We start from the raw sequence: 20,927 nt of genomic DNA, 5'->3' as shown, positions 1-20,927 counted from the left end.
CTACAGAAATGCAGTGGGTCGCTGAAGAGGCATGTTCCAGTAGACTGCCAATAAGCAAAGATGAGTGACACACAGTGCTTTATGCAGGTTGTAAATCTGTGGGATTCTTACCTGGATGTTCTCTTGTGTTTAAGGCTAAGGCCAAAGACAACTGAGATTACCACACCGATATAAATGGACACATGGAAAAAATCAGCTGAGAAAGTCAGAGGATGACTTATCCCCGTGGCCCCCACATGTTTGAAAGGAAAAATCATCTTGATGTTTTTTTCAGTTAATTTTGAATTGTTTCCTTGGAAATCATGAAAAATATAAATGCCATATATCTGTAGACAGCAAAAGTCACCACTTCAAGGTCTGTCTCATATATCAGCCAAAGATATCAAATGGTTTTCGAGTTGTGCTCTGGAAATGAAGCCCATACCTCCCTTTAAAGACTAAGTCCAAATCGTTTTCATGGAAACGAGAAAAAGTAATAAAGACAAAAATCTGTAAATAGCAGAAGGCTCAACTTTGAGGTCTGCCTCACATATTTGCCAAGTTTTGCTGAAAGATATTAAGAAGTTTTTGAGTTGTGCTCTGGAAACAAAGCCCACCCCTCCCTTTTGAGACATGTCCGAATTGTTCCATAGAAACCCATTAAACAAGAGTCATCAGAAGATGACATATCCCCCGTGCCCCCAAATATTTGAAAGGAGAAATCATCTGGCAGTTACTTGATGTTTTTTTCAGTTAAGTTTGAATCGTTTCCATGGAAATCATTAACAATATATATATATATAAACAGCAAAAGGCACAACTTCAAGATCTGTCTCATATCTGCGAAGATCTGTTGAAAGATATAAAAGGGGGTCAGTGTTTTGGAAAAAAGAAGTTTTCGAGTTATGTTCTGGAAATGAAGGCCATCCCAACCTTTTGAGACTAAGCCCAAATCGTGTCCACGAAAACTGGGAAAATGATAAATCACAAAATGGTACCACTTTGGGGTCTGCCTCACATATCTTGCAAGTTCTGTGCTCCAGAAACGAAACACACCTCTCACTTTTGAGACTAAGTCTGAAACGAGAAAAAAAGCTGTAAATAGCAGAAGGCATCATTAGGGTAGTGACTGATATATCTACCAAGTTTTTTCTTTCGACTTACGCTCCAGAAACGAAGCCCACCCCTCCTATTAGACAAGACCAACATGTTCCATGGACAAAAAAAAAAAAAAATATAAATGCCAAAAATCTGTAAATAGCAATAGGTGCAACCATGGGTTGCAGTCGGAGAGATGGATGGATGTACGGACGGACATACGAGGTGTTGACTATATCCCCCCTCATTACATGCCCGGGGTATAGAGCGTCAGCTGTGGAGCGTCAGTACTGGCTTCAAAGTGGTTTACAACAGGCGACTATCATTCCTGTTATCATATGGGTGCACTCTGATGACTCTGACAGCAGCGACTCCATGCCTGATTTAGTGTGATGACTTTTGATCCCATACCCTACCAATGAAATCAACATTGCACATGTCTCTCGCTTACCTGAGCTGTTGCTACACCCATGTCACAAATCTTGCAGTATCGAATGAAAATAATGATGATTTGTTAAACAACTTTTATATTTTGTTGACAAAAATTTGCAGAGTTGGTGTGTTGTGCCTATTTACTTCGGCGTTAGTTTGAGTCATTTATGATTATTTGTATTTGAGATAGAGAGCAATTCATTGGGGAGACTTTGACTCAAATGGACTGTAAATATACTACATATTCAACATGGCGAACACTTATCTACAACAAGGTGAGATGAATGAAACGCCCACCACAGTTGTCCATGTTGCTGGCAGTGACGGTAACAGAGCTGTCTGTATTCAAGCTGTGACACAGGTCTTAAAGGTGCAGTATCATTTTGCAAACATCACAGATTTTTTAATCTTCATAAATAGATACTACATGTTGCTAGTACCGTTTCCCAATTTTGCTCATTGATTTTGGTTCAAAGATTAGGGTCCATGTATTTGAAAATTGTAACAAGTTCAAATATCAGTTTGTTTATTTCCTCAAGTATTAATTTGTTGACAAAAAAAAAGAAGAAAGACATGGAAACATGAGTTTTACTCATATACTTTAAACAGGTTTTGATTAGAGCATTTAAAAAATTTATCTGTCTTGATAGCAACTTTAACTAAGTTCGTTTCTTTAATATTAAACAAAATTTAGTGGTAAAAGAATTGAAAAACAATTTCAGTTATAAGTAAGTATTATTTTGTGCTAAACATATCAAACATCATAGTGTTGATGTTGAAATTAGTTTCCTAGAGTGGAAGAAAGGAAAGGTTGGGCCAAGCTCGAAAGAGTATTAAGTGTTTGATATACTGAAATAGGTTGTTCTAAATGACGTTTTGGATTAAACATTTATGTAACCAAGTATTCTACATTACGAACTAAATTTCCTATGAAGAATTTTCCCATCCAAAATTCAGCAGAGAGATGCTGCACCTTTACATTTTTCATTGTGAAATGTAGAAATTCAACACATCAGGGGGTGGTCTTGAGATTCAGATTTTCAGCATTAAACAGTAACAGTAAGAATGAAGTGCCAACTGAAATAACAGTGTGGTAAATTTTTAACATCTTAATATTCTTGCAACATCTTTTAAATGACTTCTCTCTCCAATGACAATCAAAGATGAAAATCTAACAATGAGGCAATGTAAGTACAACTAGGACAAGTGTCAACTGAGTACCACAATCTGACAATGTATCACAGTTCAGTTGTCTCCAGGGAAACATCTTCAGGACTGACAAATATTTTTGTCTTAGGCTCTGTGAGTTCGTTGACAAAGTTAAACACTGCCTCTGATTGGCTGGGAGGAGCTGTTGATGCCACTCCCTTTTTGCCCTCAAATTCAGCAAAGTCTCGCCTTTCCTGCATGCACGGACTTGGTGTTGACCCTCCTGTTTCTGACGGACACTGAAAACTGTCTTTAGAAGCACTAGTTGATGGTTGAAGTTCATGCAAATTGTCATTTTTACGATAATGTGGATCTGAAAATGGTAGCCCTAGTTTTTGTTTGGCTGCAATGTTTAAAGCATCATCAGGCCTCTTATGCCTCAATGTCCTGATAGATAATGCTTCCAAATTTCCCCCTTTGCCACTGCCATGAGTTGCCTCCCCTGGACTGTTTCCATGGACACTGGATGCTGGTGAGAGTGAGGATCTCCCTGGATGGCTGTGGGGTATACAGTCACTGTAACTATTATGACGGGATCCCACCTGTGCTGTTAACGATGAAGCGTCAGTGTCAGGTGAATGTCCATAAGAGAAATGATGTCTCCCGAAAGGTGAAGGTGACTCAGAGGGCATTGAAAGTGAGTTGATAGCCTTCAATATGTAGTCCACATTTTGACTGATATTTTTGACCTCGCGCGACATGGCATCTATACGGTGTTCCAATGTCTCAACAGCATTCCTGGTTCCTTCCATCTCTACATGTAGGCTGTGTACAAGGACTGCCTCCTGGGACCGCTGGTTGGACACTGGCAAAACAACAAGTATCACCATTATTTGAATGACTAACATAGCTGGACAAGTAATATTTATCTCCATTCTTACATTCTTGTTGTTTCAGGGTATGTTTTTATGACACATTTAGTAATTAAGTTTTCTCGGAATATCATTCTGGGGGACACCAGAAATGACCTTTACGCACTGTACCTATGATAAGAAACAATACACATGTAACTGAAAGTAGCTCATTGTACAGGAAGGATTAATTACTTGGCTCCTGGGATCTGAAACATTCAATTGTGGCTAATAGAAATCAGGTATTTTTCAAAAGTCACTGAGTAGAATCTTGTTGGTAGAAGACAGACCTACATTTATGTTCAAGTAGGACAATGATGACATAGTGACCTCTCAGAGATACAAAGGACCCTGGTGCATAATACTTATTTTTCTGACAGAATACTTTACCTTGACTTAAAACGGGCATAGGTCGACCTCCTCGTATTTTAGATGCAGCACCACCACGATTCTGTCTGTACCGCTTCACGCCACCTGTAGGGAAGCGCATCTCTGCTGTGGCAAGACTTGGTTTTCTGTTTGGAAGAACATCTTCTTTCTCCATGTCGTTCCTGTGAATGAACGATGTATGTCCTTCAGTAATATTCTATGATATAATTCAAGATGAGTTTTTAAAAAAAAAAAATTGTAATGGTAAACATGTTCTCAGGTAGCGGCCACATAATTCCTGTGCTGGGATTTGAACAATGGACCCTATTTGAACTTCTGACCCAAAGTCGAATGCCCTGTCCACATGACCAAAGAGGTTAACCCAGTCAGCAAACTGACAAGATAAGGATGTCATCTGTGGGATGAGTACATTCTAAAAACAAATACATTTCCAAAACTTCAAACAGTACATTTCTAGCAGTACCTATACCCCATCAGACTTAAACACATTCAACAGAAGCAGGTTCTTGTGACATTGCTTATGGTAACATTCCGTTCCTGACAACTGGGAAGAACTAGTAAACATCAGTTGTAAGGGCAACACTATCTTCACAACACTGAGGAACAGCAAACCCACATTGGTTATGGTAACATTCCACTCCTGACAACTGGGAAGAACTAGTAAACATCAGTTGTTAGGGCAACACTGTATTCACAACACTGAGGAACAGCCAACCCACATTGGTTATGGTAACATTCCACTCCTGACAACTGGGAAGAACTAGTAAACATCAGTTGTTAGGGCAACACTATCTTCACAACACTGAGGAACAGCCAACCCACACTGGTTAAGGTGACATTCCACTCCTGACAACTGGGAGCTATTTACATTTGTACTAAGAATACGGCAAATATAAAATCCTATAGCCAGTGTTTTTCTTCAATACAGTAAAGGCTTCAAATAAATATTCACATTAGGTCACACCGTACCTTTGATGTGGGCGGGTCGGGGTGGCAAACCACCGCGGGAGTCTACTCTGTCCGGCAAGATGAGAGCTGTCACAAGGGGAGACAACACAGGGTTAAGGAATTGAGTGAATTTCTACTAGACACATTAGTACTGTGAGGGTATTGCTACTGGACACATTCATACAGTGAGGGAATTGCTACGGACACATTAATACTGAGGGAATTGCTACTGACACATTAATACTGTGAAGGAATAGCTATTGGACACATTAATACTGTGAGGGAATTGCTATTGACACATTACTACTGTGAGGGAATTGCTGCTGGACACATTCATACAGTGAGGGAATTGCTTTTGGACACATCAATACTGAGAGGGAATTGCTACTGACAGATTCATACAGTGAGGGAACTGCTACTGCCACATCAACACTGTGAATGAATTGCTACTGGACACATTAATACTGTGAGGGAATTGCTACTGGACACATTAATACTGAGAGGGAATTGCTACTGACATATTCATACAGTGAAGGAATTGCTACTGGACACTTTAATACTGAGAGGGAATTGCTACTGACATATTCATACAGTGAAGGAATTGCTACTGGACACTTTAATACTGAGAGGGAATTGCTACTGACATATTCATACAGTGAAGGAATTGCTACTGGACACTTTAATACTGAGAGGGAATTGCTACTGACATATTCATACAGTGAAGGAATTGCTACTGGACACTTTAATACTGAGAGGGAATTGCTACTGACATATTCATACAGTGAAGGAATTGCTACTGGACACTTTAATACTGTGAGGGAATTGTTATTGGACACTTTAATACTGAGAGGGAATTGCTACTGACATATTCATACAGTGAAGGAATAGCTATTGGACACATCAATACTGAGAGGGAATTGCTACTGACATATTCATACAGTGAAGGAATTGTTATTGGACACTTTAATACTGTGAGGGAATTGCTACTGACATATTCATACAGTGAAGGAATTGTTATTGGACACTTTAATACTGTGAGGGAATTGCTACTGACATATTCATACAGTGAAGGAATTGCTACTGGACACTTTAATACTGAGAGGGAATTGCTACTGACATATTCATACAGTGAAGGAATTGCTACTGGACACTTTAATACTGAGAGGGAATTGCTACTGACATATTCATACAGTGAAGGAATTGCTACTGGTTACTTTAATACTGTGAGGGAACTGCTACTGGACACATTACTACTGTGAGGGAATTGCTACTGGACACATTAATACTGTGAGGGAATTGCTATTGGACACATCAATACTGTGAGGGAATGGCTACTGACACATTAACACTGTGAGGGAACTGCTACTGCCACATCAATACTGTGAGGGAATTGCTACTGGACACATTAATACTGTGAGGGAATTGCTTCTGCACATTAACGCTGTGAGGGAATTGCTGTATATTACATGGAAGAGGACTACTGACACAATGTATCTAGGGACAAACCTTGATAATCCCTGCAAATCTCCATTTGGGACTATTGTATGTAAGCTACTGTCCGACTGGTTCAGTAACGGTGATGATGATGAATGATCTCGCGTGTCTGATTGGTCGGTGTCTTCATCAGCGAACTGAAGCTTGTTGATGATCCCCCCAGTCTTTCCGTCATCATCATCGTCATCAGTGTTTTCCTCTTCATCCTCTGAGATGGAGGGCAGAGTGATGACAGGGGCGATGGGGCTCTCCTCTTCCTCCTCATCCTCCTACAGACAACAAACAACAATCCTTAAAGGATGATGATGGTATGTGAATAGACTTACAGTAGCCAGCAAGGCAATCATGGCTGGGGCAGATATGGGTGATAGTGTGTGCACCTGGTTCATATACTCATAGAAAAAAATATGTTTCCATGAGTATATATTACCAATTAAACACCTGCAAGTTGCAAATAAAATTATCAATATCATGTAACTGTGGTACCTATCTGACCACTTGAAACCAAAATTCACAATAAGGCCAAACCAACTTTTTTTCTCGTTTTATGGATTTTTGTCCTCAGAAAACCTAAAGGCAGGAGGGAAAAAATATATAAAATTACCAGTCAAAGTAATGTTGCTTCTAAATACTTTTCACTTTTGGCAATTTATGAAGTGTATTTATGAAGTATACTCGATCAGTATAGTGAAAGACTGATGTAAAATGGGTCAGTGAGTTTGTTTTTTTCACTGCAATTATCAATATTTGAAAGACCCAAATACCCAAAATGGGATTTGCACACTGTTCCATAATGGGAATCAAACAAGCATCTGGGGAACATAATATTCAGTAGGCTACCCTACTACCTCTGATGTAACATGAAAGGCGCCATCTGTTGTAATAGTTCACCTGGTCAACAACCCCGTCATCTAATGTCCAGCAAATAGACAGGAAATATATTAATGTCTACTTTACCCCAAGGATACATTTTACAATTCACTTTCAAGAAATATTTTGAATAAATAGTGGTACAAAAAAGGGGGACAACTACCGTTGTGACTATTGAGGATGAGTCATCATGACCTTCTCTTAAGTTGTATGTCAGGTCATGTTGAATTTCTTGAGCAAATTTTTCAGAGAATTCTGGATATAGGGCAAGTGCATCCAGCAGACCCTTAAGGTTAATGCATAGAAGTTCACAGTATGCCAGTGATCTCACGTCACAGGCTGAGATGCTGATTGGTTCCTCAAATGCGATGTCAGTACCAAACAGGTCGCCTTTTCCTGGAAACAGATTTGTCTGAATTATAATATTATTTGTTAGCTTCATAAAGGATAGTTGAGTGATTGAATATGCTTTTACACCACTTTTAGCAATATTCCAGTATCATGGCAGAAGGTACCAGAAATGTGCTTCACACAATTTGCACACATGTGGGGAAATAAACCCCAGTCATTGGTGTGACAAATGAATTCTTTAACCACTAAGCATCTGATGATTGTGTAGATAAACTGATGTATTTACACAGTTGTTAGAATAGAACATGAGAATCAGCAGAATCAATTTTTTTAACTGATATCCAAAACAAACTCATCTTCACAGGTTTGTCATTAGAGAAAACACTTTTAAGTTTATGACTGAAACTGAATGAGATGACCTAAGAAGTCCCACCAAGGATAGCCACGACCATCTCATCCTTAAGGACTTCCATGGAACCACTGCAGAGGTAGTAAATGTAGTTGACAGCATCGCCCTTGTGGAGCAGAAATTCCCCTGGGGCACAGAAGATTCGGCGTGTCTGCAGAGTGATTGACTTCAGGCAACCCTGGGTGGCACTCTCAAAGATGGGAAGGGAGAGAATCTCTCGGTTCAGGTGAAGTCCGATCTCACCACGCATCTCCTCGGGGAAGTCTTTCAAGATCTGGCAACAAATCCAAAGATTCATCTGTTATTGTTCAGCTCATCTAATCCACAAAGCATCAATGACTGCTGAACGACAGCGTGGACATAATGGCTATAGCAGCTATATGGATTGGGGAAAGAGACTTAGTTGTTGAAGTCAAACTCCTTCAGAAGATCAGAGACCAACATTTTATGCTACTATTAACAATATTCAAAAATATCCCTTGACTTTTAGGATGATGAGTGGCATGTTTAAATACAAAGCTATCCTACTATAGCGAAACAATACTATTGTCATTTTGTCATAATCTACAGTGCGTCATTTTTCCCCATTTCACAAACAGAACAAGTAGGAATAGAAGGCATAGATTTCAGAAAATAATTTGGGGCAACTGTATTCAAGAATATTGCCAAATCCTACACTGACCTTGACCTCATGACCTACCTCATGAAGGTCAATGCCATTGTTCATGGACCACATCGTTTGGAAGTATTCTTGCATTCGCTGTTTCAGAGTTTTGGGGATGTGGTGGGTACGGAAAAAATCTTTGAGGTCCTTTGTTCTGGAGTGAAAGTTTTGGCGCCGGGCATACATTCTCTGGATTATTGCAGTGACATTACCGAAGATGACAGCATGCATCATGGCTGGAATAGAAATTACCCCAATATGTTCATTTCTGGCATGTATAGACGTCAATCAATAAAGTATCTTTGAAGATTTGTCCAATTCTAAGAACAAACAATTCCAGACTATAACAGGAAAGTTACCTTATGGCAAGTGTCACATTCTCCTAAATGTTAGGGTAGGTAAACTTTTGTCACGTTTTTGATAATTTTCTTCAAAGCAAGTCATGGCTTAATTATGTTCCTTTATAGCCTTTATATTTTCATCTGAGCACAGTCACTGATCTTGATTACAAATAAAATATTTCTGACATTACCCCCTGAGTTAGTTACATGTAGGAATCTTACCTCCAGCAAGCATGGCACACACTGAGAATATTTTCTCAATGTTTGTGTTGGCGGAAACATTGCCAAAACCCACACTTGTGAGACTGCTGCAGGTGAAGTAGAGTGCCGTCACATATGATGTCATGGTATCAAGCTCTTCAATGGTGTGATTCACTATCGGGTTCTCAATGCGGTTCCCAAGCTCATACAGCCACCCTGTCGAGCAGATACATTGAGTGAGTGAGTGAGTGAGTGAGTGAGTTTAGCAATAGTGAGTGAGCTTTTAGCAATAATCCAGCAATATCAAGGCAGGGTACACCAGAAATGTGCTTCACACGTTGTACCCATGTGGGGAATCAAACATGGGTCTTCGGCGTGATGAGCGTATACTTTAACCACTAAACTACCCCACTGCCAGCAGATACAGATATATTGTCACACTTGGTGTGTCAACATTCCAAGCCCTCCATTACTATGGGATTTCCTCACACCCAGTTGCATAGATCAATGGTGATGATGTCAATCACTGGATTGTTTGGCCCAGGTTTTTCTAGCAGCCTGTGGCCATGAAGCTGGAATACTGCTGAGTGATGTGTTAAACAACAAACCTCTCACATCAAGCTGACTTGATACGTCTGAATACTGTTCAATGTGGCACTGATCCAAACTCACTCACTGACTCATTCAATTTACAAAGAAAGATGGTCTGTCCAAACATCCTGCATTACTGGTGTCAGTGGTGGTCTCCATTATGTTTTCAAGAGGACATTAATGCATTTAATCACAACTAATGTCTTACAATTTCTATATTTACTTTTGCCTCACTAAAAATTGCAGTGAAATTGGTCTAACTGAATGATTTGATTTTGAAAAAAGGCTACTGTACTGCACTTACAAAATGAAACTATCTGTCATTGTGACACATACAAAACTTTCATCACTCAAAGAAATGGAGGTCATCAATAGTAAGAATGTTTGGGGTTGTTTTTTTTAATAAATCTAGATCATGATCCCTCTCACAGATGCACTCACAGAAGAAGCCCTGTCTTACCAACAGTCCGGTTCATTGGATTATCTTCAATTTCATTCTTGCCAATGGCAAACCAGATACAGGCCATCCAATGAGCTGCCAGAGCGAACATGGACATCAGGAGTGTGAGGACGAGGACGCTGTACTGGGAGTAGCGATCCAGTTTCTGCAACAACCTGGCCAGTCGCAGCAGTCTTGCCACTTTCAGCAGATGGATGAGGGTGCCCTGTTGAAACACAGTGTTAAAGGCTACATACACATCACAGGGTAACATGAGGTACTGAAGCTCACCTTGACAGGATATATTTCCCATTGTTCTACAGGCAGTTCTTTTCAGTCATGGGAGTTAGTGAGTTTGTTTTCATGCTGCCTTTAGCAATATTCTAGCAATGTCATGGCAAGGGACACCAGAAATGGGCTTCAGACATTGTACCCCTTGTGGGGAATCAAACGTGGGTTCTTGGCGTGATGAGCAAATGCTTTTTGGCCATGGCATCCCTGGAGAGTAAATAATAAATGGCATATATTTTTGATTGTCTGATATTTAAATCATATCAAATAATAGCTAAAAATTCTCATTTCTCATTACACAGAATATGTGCATCACAGGTACTGAAAATTAGTTTCACTTTACATACAGCATGTAATGAACTTGACACTTTTTCAATATCAAGTCGGTGAAATTGGTAGCTGTATTCTCAGGAATATAGCCTGTGTTACTCTTGATCATTTATGCAGGCACTTTACCACAACTCACCAATAACAGTTCTGATGCTTTCATTTACAGGTCATAATGTTACTACCACAATGCATAGGACTCAATTATCTGAGACAATTTTAAACTTGTTGATTTCAAACTTATTAAATGGCTACACAATTAACAAGTAAAGTTTTCTTCATCCCTTTGATTTCAACCTCAGTACTGCTTGTTGGCATATATGTATACATGTATAAAACACACACACACACACGCACGCACGCACGCACGCACGCACGCACGCACACACGCACACTCACACACACACACTCACACACACACTCACACAGACCGACAGACAGGTAGATAGATAGATAGATAGATAGATAGATAGATAGATAGATAGATAGATAGATAGATAGATAGAATGATTTGTTAAAATATGCATATGTTGTTCTGATAAGGTCTGTTTATCAGAGAACTTCTAAATGATCAAACTGAAAACAGAACACAAAATGTTGAGGTAGTCAGTTGAATGCTGCTTTCAATTGTATTCCAGTTAAGTAACAGCATGTCAACTTGATGTGGGAGAGAATCACGTGAGGATCCACGTTTGTGAAACCCTTGGGCCATCTCATTAAATGGAGCTATACAATTGATCCATCACTTTTTCTTCCTAAAGCCCTTGGTTTTGGAAACAACCCAAAGTTACCAATATCAAAGTTACCAGTATCATGCTGTGAATAGCTGAAGACACCTCCCAGCCTCCTGAGACTGAACCTAAGTGGGTTGTCAAGGAGATGATTTCCAGGATACTTTTATCAATAATCCTCTCATATTGTGATCATGACTATAACCCCGTCTCAGGCTACGTCCCTTATTGAGGGATCACTGTAACTAAATGTGAAAACATACCTGCAGTCAATGTCTTTGACCCCAACACACATTCATCGGAACATGCACATGTTTGGTATGATACATATCCAACAGATATACTTGGTAGACTGTTGTTGGTCATTACCATATAAATGAATGGGTTGCGGTTTACTATTGTGGAATGAAATATCTCAAGTTACAGCAATACATTGTGAGGTAGAGTGTGAGGTGCACATTCAAAGTCTGAACAAACATAACACTTAAGTCTGTACTTCACTTAAACATATGATTGTTAAAGAGTATGTTATGCTGAGAATCATGAGATGATGGTTTACTATTCATTCCCTATCTTAACAGATCCAACAAGAATTTCTTTTTTCGTCGTAAATCAAATTTTGACATCTAAACAAAACCAATGCATTTATAGTTCTGAGATTTGTGATAAATTTGTGATAAAAAAATGAATCATAAATTCCATTACTTATATTACTAAATCTTTGTTTGATATGAAAAAAATTAAAATATGAACTTGTGATGGTAATAATTCACTTCACTTCTGTTGATAAAAACAGAAAATTATTCTCCCTGATGGTTACACCCAAGAAAATGATTACTTGTTGGTCATACTTGCAGCTATTTACAAACTTTACTTTATTGCCTGAAAACAGAAGTTCTTGTGAAGGTGATATTTGAAATTAGCATCAATCTTAATAGATGTGGATGAGTGAGAGAATGAGTGACTGAATGAATAAGTCTGAGTGAGTGAGTGAAAAAGTGAGTGAGTGATCGAGCACAGTCATCTTCAAGCTGAACTAGAGTGAGTGAGTGTTGGTTTAGAAGATTTGAAATGGTCTGGATACGTTGTTTGTGGAGAACTGAACCCTGGCCTTGGGTATAATATGCAAGCACCTTAACCACTAGGCCACACTGTCATGCCTGTGAACAGTACAACATTGTAGGTTATTATCTTGCACTGTTGACATGAAGTGTTGGCACTAATTATATTTGTGATGAATTAAAGGGTTCAAATTTAAAAGTACCTTAGTTAAAGCATAGTTAACTACGTTAACAGGAAATAATGGATATATGAGAAACAAGAGTTAATTATCGGTCAGCAGGAAACAAAGAGAGCCAAGGGATGCAACTCTTGACAGTGTGCTTAACCATGTCTTTAAGGTCTTTCATGACTTGAACAGCAAGACATTTCTACCTCTTTCAACATTCATCAGAATGTATATATGGTATACACTTCATAAATCTGTAACATGGAACTAATTATAACTTGTCTCCTAACATCAGACAAGACAAATTTAAATGCTGGTTTTACACATCTGACTGTCAAGTCCTCCCATCCAGCACTCAAGACTATCTTGGCACTAAGAGAGCTTCGAAAATCTAGGTCCAACCCCTAAACTTGCTGCAGTCAGAGACCTGAGTGTTATGGGTAATAACTATAACATTGCATAACAACTACATTAAGGGCTTATGTGCTCAATATCTGTACTATTCTAAACAAAATATATTTCTCAAAAGAATGTAGGAAGACACAAAGTCTTTGACATGGCTATAGTTGATTGGTGTAGGTGTTCCATAATTTGTGTTGAGTAGTGTAGTGATCTATGGTGGCTATGTATGATCCAATTATACACATGCAAGTAGGAGAAGCAGCACAATGCAGGAATAAATATAGTTACGGATTCATATTTCTTTAAAAAGAAAAGAAAAATATTTTTGGATAACAATCTGTGAAGCAAGTAATTGAATTTATGTGGCCTAACTGTGTTTCCTGACAATAATCATGTTTATTATAACAAATGCCAGAACAAAGTCATGGAAGTGCCAACACATGACCAGATCAAACAAACCTAATATGATAATAGTTTCGGGATAGCATTGGTGGAATGGGAAACTGGTGCAATTAATCTGTGAAATGGATTTCAATCTGAAAATGTTGAAACAGAACAAAATATATTGCCTGTCTCAGAGTACAATTTGACCAACACAGTGCATCTGAGAGAGCGCTTCAGTAGTCGTCTCTCACACTCTAACACCAGCTTTAAGTGTATCAATCAACCAAAATGAATTTGCTTTTTTTCTTCAAACCAACATTTTTCTTATGTCCATGAAATATTGATCTCTGAAAGGTGGTGGCATATCCCAACAGGTTTAGACACTTAAATCCAGGTATGAGAGTTAATTAGATGATCGATTGTCATCTTGATGAGATTTGTCAGCAAATGCTAGTAGCCGCCATATGCTGAACAAGCACATTGTTGATGGGCTGATACATTCAGTTTTCAAACCACAAGTACAGGAAAAGGACAGAATGGCATGCATATTCTCAGAACATCATTCCCTCTGTGTATCCAGGCAAAAAGATATGCTTAATGTATTTATATGCACATTCCAAGATTTGTGTAAAAACAATTTTGAAATATTTCCATCACCAGTGAAAGTCCAAAACTCACTCACGATATGATATCCAGCATTCTGTAATTTCAGTGTGCAAAACATAAACCTTGAATAAATATTCAACAACAGTAAGGTCATAATACAATTGTCCAATAGGCACTGCATGCAGAATCCAGGTTATGTGGAAGGATTGAATAATATGATATGCCACAGTATGAGAAAGTAATGTACTACATACATGACATGTCACACGGGCATGTAGATTCTAACCAAAGGGCTACAACTGGGACCTTTTGACACAAAACTGTAAAAATATAAGTGTAATCCCCAAAATAGCAAATGTGACATGAAATAGCTCTTTGACACATGCATTTTCCTGGATAAATTGTTAACAGTATAAAATGACACATAAGACAGACACTGAACAAAATTCAATGTTTTACGCACATCTGTATCAACCAGTCTGTATGGGTTGTTCTCTGTTCGCCTACATTCTTAAAACAACACTTCATGGTCTGTTGACCACAGATTACACAATGATAAATAAGTGTCCCCCCTATGATCTGACACTGGACTCTTCTACTTGAAAGAAGAAAAAGAGGTATACAGAGGTATAAAATGATTCTATTTAGTGATATTAAAAGATATTTAATGTCTTAATGGGAAGAAATATTAGGAAGATGATTTCCGCAGAGTGATTAGGATATACACATTGTATGCCCAGTAGATGCACACTGAGTGTAATCTGAAATATTTCCAATATAAGATTACTCAGAATACTTGGACTAATGCTTATCTACACAAGACTGGAATTAGAGAATGACCATTATGCACGTTTCATAGACAGGAACAAGAGTTTGTATGGCATCTACTGTTAGAGTGTAGTTTTGTAAAGGAAGTGTGGACCGAACTGTCCTCATGGCTCAGGATATTGGGGGAAGGACAAATTGAATTGAACATTAGAGAATATATTATTTGGTTTGAACAGTATCTGCCTAATAGTAAAGAATAATATTTACACTATGAGCACAAAAAAAGTTTAAACCCAACTTTCACCAGATCAAAAAAGAGATAAAAAAAATACTACAAATCCTGTAAATTTATTGCCTTTGCACACAGCTACCAATTGCAAGCTAACATGCATCTCTTGGAAATAAAAACATGAAAAAAAGCTGCTTATATTTTGACATGTTAGGCCATTTATAAATAAAATCACTACTGAAATGTTCATACACCAATGCTTTACATCTAATTAAACAATGGAATCCATATTGAATATACTTATCTTCATACTCAACTAAATATTCTCATAACAACAGTCAATCAAAATCACTAAATAGCTCTGGTCAGGCGGTTTCAGTATAGGAGCAGGGGTGGCATTTGGGGTCGTCCCACTAGTCCGGTCAGGTAATCCGATGTAATCCAGTTGAAGTGTTGCTGGCCCGTTAAAGTCAGTTTCAGTCGGCTCAGTTCAGTTGTCACTTACCCACTGAGCCAACACTGTTCTACTGATAAGGTGACATGTATTTTTCCTTAAGGTGGAGTGTAAGAGATAGGTTTGCTTTATGTCATTGCTGTTATGGCAAATGCACAAGTTCCCCGTTTCTTTCCTCACTGTCTTGGAGGTCAATATTGATTTTACTTTGGTTACCAAATTTGTAGTAAAGCTAGGAACAGTGACAGAGTCCACAGAGACCGATCTTCTCTGTTTTGAGTGAGAGCCAAGACAAGACAAGAACCAGAAACATTATCTGTCGGCATATCAAACAAACCAGACAGGTGGGTCTAACCCGTGCATTTTTCATCCTAATTAGAGAGCTTTGTTTTTGTTGGTGATTGGAGATGTAGGCGATTAGAGACTGAACTGTCAATGCTGGTGAAGTTGTTTAACAAGCTGTATGTGTTTTGAGCAAATTAAGAAGTATGGTCAAGGTCAGAAGGTCAGAAGGTCAGAATGGTAATTCAGGTAAAAATTTGGGACCTTTCAGCCCTGGAATCTACCTGAAGACAAAAAATGAGGCATTTGGGACTCATTCTGCAGTGTAATCCACATAAGGACAAACACAAGGTGTTTGGGACCCATTCTGCAGTGTAATCTACATAAGGACAAACACAAGGTGTTTGGGACCCATTCTGAAGTGTAATCTACATAAGGACAAACACAAGGTGTTTGGGACCCATTCTGCAGTGAAATCCACATAAGGACAAACACAAGGTATTTGGGACCCATTCTGAAGTGTAATCTACATAAGGACAAACACATAAGGACAAACACAAGGTGTTTGGGACCCATTCTGAAGTGTAATCCACATAAGGACAAACACAAGGTGTTTGGGACCCATTCTGAAGTGTAATCCACATAAGGACAAACACAAGGTGTTTGGGACCCATTCTGCAGTGTAATCCACATAAGGACAAACACAAGGTGTTTGGGACCCATTCTGAAGTGTAATCCACATAAGGACAAACACAAGGTGTTTGGGACCCATTCTGCAGTGTAATCCACATAAGGACAAACACAAGGTGTTTGGGACCCATTCTGAAGTGTAATCTACATGATGTCATGAAGCCTACTGCACTTGGTTGACCCAAGGTATTTGAGATCTACAGAGTACAAACAGCAGCTTACATATATTTAGCTGCACTCCAAAAATAACCAAGTTGGGCTCATCTGAATATCATAGGTTTTTAAGGGAGTGTTGTCGTGTTATATGTACTTTAGTAGCTTGAGACCACTTTGACAAACCATGTCAGGACAGCTAGTTCATAATAAAATGTTTGTTTAACCAGTGTAATATATTTACATTCTATTTTCATGAATACCCTGGAGCAGCTGGGTAACACAGTTTTGAATCAAGGAAGACGATGGTGAGAACAGAATTCATTATACTGTCCACCCTGTCTATAACTGTCTATGTTACCATTGTCGACTGAAAAGGTAAAGTGGTCGTCTGATTGATGATCAGTTAACTGTGGCAGGAAACTGGTGATGTCATTTCCAATAAAAGATTTTGGTGATGATTGGCTGCTTGGTTTACACTGAAAAACACAGACACCATAAAACAAATGCAAAGCCCCATAAAAGCACTAATCAGCACTGGAATATGCTTGTTGATCATAAAGCTGGAGAGAGTGATAGACTTGACTGCACATCCATTGCTATGTGATACACCACACATGAACATTATCCTTTGTGATACTCAGAGTATTTAACTGCTGCTAATTTGATATGATGTTCATATGGAACTTGGTTCCGTCATAGATTGTATTACGAGCTTCCCCAGCAGCAGGTGTTGTACTTCTATAGGACATAGTATTGTGTGGTTGTGAGGGTCTAAGCTCCATTACCAGACCAACCAACATGGAATGCACTAGGTATTATAGATGACAGACAGGAACACAATCAGTCTGAAGCTGTCACAAGTAACCTTTGATCTCCATACACAGTTCAGGGCCTAGATTTGTTAGGCTCTCTTATTGATAAGATTGTGGGAAGTGCCATACATTAACATTAACTTATGGCTATCTTACTGTTAAGAGATCTACGAAAACGTAGTCCCAGTTATGCATCCTTCCACCATGCACACTGATGCTTGTGATGACCATGATTTTAAGGCTTGACCCAACACAGATCTAACATTTCTGTTTGACAGAGGAAGGATAATCGGTGTGAAGAGAAACATACCAGACATGAAGACTAGGGTGCCTTTGTAGAAAACCATCCTAGAGCTAAGGTGTTGGTAATTCTGATCCCTAACATACACTTTCATAGTCACAGCACTAAGGTCGCAGTCTCTCAGTCCTTTATGAACAGAGAAAGTTGCTTCATGACATTGTATTTGTGTAGCAATAGAAATTTTATCCTCCTCTCAACACCTGGCTAACTCCATTCATAATCCTTATTCTCAGTTGCATTATTGAAAATAAGAATATCAATGGCTGGTGCCCTTTGTTCATGATCTGTACTCCATACAGGACCTTCTCAGGTCCTCATTTGCTTGACCTTACTGACAGGTGTGTGACTGAAATGTCATATCAGAAGCTGTGTGTGCTCTTACCTGAAGTAGACACATACAGTACACACTGAGACAGACAGGAGGATTTTACATATGGTGTGTTGATTTGTACAGCACACAGGAGTCCAAAGGGGAAGACAGTGGAGAAGCACTTACTTCTCCTACTTCTCACTACCTATTGTGTTGATCTGTACATTATAGAGGAGGTCAAAGGGAAAAACAGTGGAGAAGGACTTTCTGTGTTGATCTGTACAGCGTACAGGAGGTCAAAGGGAATGGTGGCAGATAAGGACTTACTGTGTTGATCTGTACAGCATACAGGAGGTCAAAGGGAATGGCTGCCAGCAGATCCAGGAGAAACCAGCCCTTGATGTAGTTCATGGCGATCATGCGAGATTCATATACAACCTGGCCGCTCTTGTTCACATATGATGTGCGGAAGTTTAATACTATATCTGAAAATATACAGAGTTATCTTTTATTGACATATATGCCTTGAACATTCAGTAATAAACCTTGTTCACACATGTCATATTTTGAAAGTCTGTGATGAACTCAGCATCAGTGCTTTGTAGGTATTACAACATTTGTTAATAGAGGATGAGTGTTGAATAAACTGCATCTTACTGGTTGAAAATTCATCAATCAAAGTACTGTGAGGCTCTGATTCACAATCTTGACAATAACACAGGTTATCATACTGACCAACTTTCATCTCACCTCTTAAATGTGACACTCACTCTGCTTTGCATACAGTCCTAGGAACCTTGTCAAATCGAGATCACCAATCATGTTATCCTCTTGTCACTACACCTCACACGAGGTCTTGAGGACCGAATCTAACCCAGATCACCAATTATGCAACATTCTCCTTACTACACCTTGCATGAGGTCTTGAGGACCTAATCTAGCCCAGACCAACAATCATGCAACACTCACCCCAATACAACTTGCATGAAGTCCTGAGGACCTAATCTAGCCCAAATCTATAACTTTGAAACCACTATTGCAGCCCCTAGGGAGCAGGTGATAAGATACTTCACGAAGAACTTACCTATGATGAAGAGAATTTCTACGACAACATCAGAGTACATGGAATGTCTTGCTCGCCTCTGTCCCTGAAAGGTGGCGTTGAATGGCACCATGATGGCGATGTAGAATGTGCACAGCAGAATCAACCAATCCCAGCCGATTTTGAATATCCCATAATGCACTATGATATAGCGGGACTTTTTGGCTTCCTGTACTTTGTATTCAGGCATTTTGCCTGATATGGAATGTAGCTGCAATATCACACATTCCAACTTTTAGTGTCAACACATACAAGATTTGGGTGATCACAATGACAACATATACTCAAACACAAAATAAAGGCAACATTATTTCTGTATAACCATTTCTGAAAGAATCAACAGATGACATACTACAAGATATAATGCAGCACATAATAAAGGCAAGATTTTCTTCAACAATTTCTGAGAAAGAAAGTGATTCAATGGTATTTAGTTGGCTACACGAGCAATAACATTTGGGTTATTGGCCATAAATTGAAACTGAAAATATATTAGGCCATTCCCACTAACTGACTATTGTTTCCTGCTTGGCTGGTATCAGAATGGGAGGAGCCTCTACTGTATTATTGCTGAACAGTGTTATTGATTCCATGTTGAAATCTACAGTATTGTGTGTGTGATGTTTATGTTAATTTTAGCACGACACTCAGCAATATGCCAGCTATATGGTGCCGCTCTGTGAAAAATCAAATCTGGACCAGACAATCCAGTGATCAACAGCATGTGCACTGATCTATGCAACTGTGACACAATGACCAAGCCAGTGAGTCTGCACACCCGATCCCGTTAGTCACCTCTAATGACAAGAATGGGTTGCTAGAGACGAAGTCTAAGCTGTGATTCTAAACTTCACAAGTTTAGAGGACAATGTTTACGGACATACAACTTCTTCATGCTGTATAGGCAACATTTTGACATAGATTCTGCTGTTACTACCAAGCAAGTGGTTACAATCTATGTGAAAATGTCACCTGAGTCAGTTGTAAACTTTAGTCATGACAGCCATCATGCTGAGACTGGACTGAGACCTGGAGAGTTAAACACATGCAGGCCTTGTCAGTGAAGGAAACAGGACTGGTGAAGCTTTCGGTGCCTCATTCTTTGAGATGTTAGTGCCAAGACTGCCGAAGGTTTGTGTTACAGCATGGGAGCTATGACAATGGTAGCTCTCAGGCTCAGGTATAAGTATATGCATTGTGAGAGAGCAGCAGAAGGTAAGCCTCACATTCACCCATATGGAGATCACACACAAAGGTCACACACAGAGGTCACACACAAAGGTCACACACACCAGCCCAATAACCACACATGCTCATACTTCAAACTGTCAATGGAACAATTTCTGTTTTATAGAAATGTCTACAGTGAGTAATCTGATCTATAAAGACTAAATATGAAATAATATAATTCAGCTATACAGGGAAAATATACTAAAATTCTACTGCTAGTCAAGAATTCAAATCAGATGCTTTTAAAAACTTATGAAAAATCCAGAACTATTTGATTATGCATAGCATGTGAGTCCTAATTTGAAATGAATGTTATGTGAAGCATGCTGTCACTGATTTAACCAAACAGTGGTGTTA

At 39.0% G+C, this 20,927-nt stretch overlaps 1 protein-coding gene across 4 annotated transcripts in view; it reads right to left on the bottom strand.

The window, feature by feature from the left end:
- Positions 1 to 2,629: 2,629 nt before the first annotated feature.
- The window catches only part of LOC137254683 (potassium voltage-gated channel subfamily H member 8-like), a 231,458-nt gene continuing 213,160 nt past the window's right edge, over positions 2,630 to 20,927 (bottom strand). For 3 of the 4 annotated variants that reach the window (XM_067792537.1, XM_067792536.1, XM_067792538.1), the window contains 11 exons: positions 19,323 to 19,551; positions 18,566 to 18,723; positions 10,289 to 10,493; positions 9,259 to 9,453; positions 8,732 to 8,931; positions 8,056 to 8,305; positions 7,435 to 7,667; positions 6,414 to 6,670; positions 4,929 to 4,994; positions 3,960 to 4,120; positions 2,630 to 3,523 (listed from right to left, as the gene is read on the bottom strand). In XM_067792537.1, the coding sequence (XP_067648638.1) occupies positions 2,748 to 3,523; positions 3,960 to 4,120; positions 4,929 to 4,994; positions 6,414 to 6,670; positions 7,435 to 7,667; positions 8,056 to 8,305; positions 8,732 to 8,931; positions 9,259 to 9,453; positions 10,289 to 10,493; positions 18,566 to 18,723; positions 19,323 to 19,551 (2,730 nt within the window). In that variant the 3' untranslated portion in view covers positions 2,630 to 2,747. The remainder of the gene's footprint in view (positions 3,524 to 3,959; positions 4,121 to 4,928; positions 4,995 to 6,413; positions 6,671 to 7,434; positions 7,668 to 8,055; positions 8,306 to 8,731; positions 8,932 to 9,258; positions 9,454 to 10,288; positions 10,494 to 18,565; positions 18,724 to 19,322; positions 19,552 to 20,927) is intronic. The other variant, XM_067792539.1, reaches the window with a different exon arrangement.

Source organism: Haliotis asinina, chromosome 10 (assembly GCF_037392515.1).
Source record: "Haliotis asinina isolate JCU_RB_2024 chromosome 10, JCU_Hal_asi_v2, whole genome shotgun sequence".
Lineage (NCBI taxonomy): Eukaryota > Metazoa > Mollusca > Gastropoda > Lepetellida > Haliotidae > Haliotis > Haliotis asinina.
This window is presented reverse-complemented; position numbering and strand designations above follow the sequence as displayed.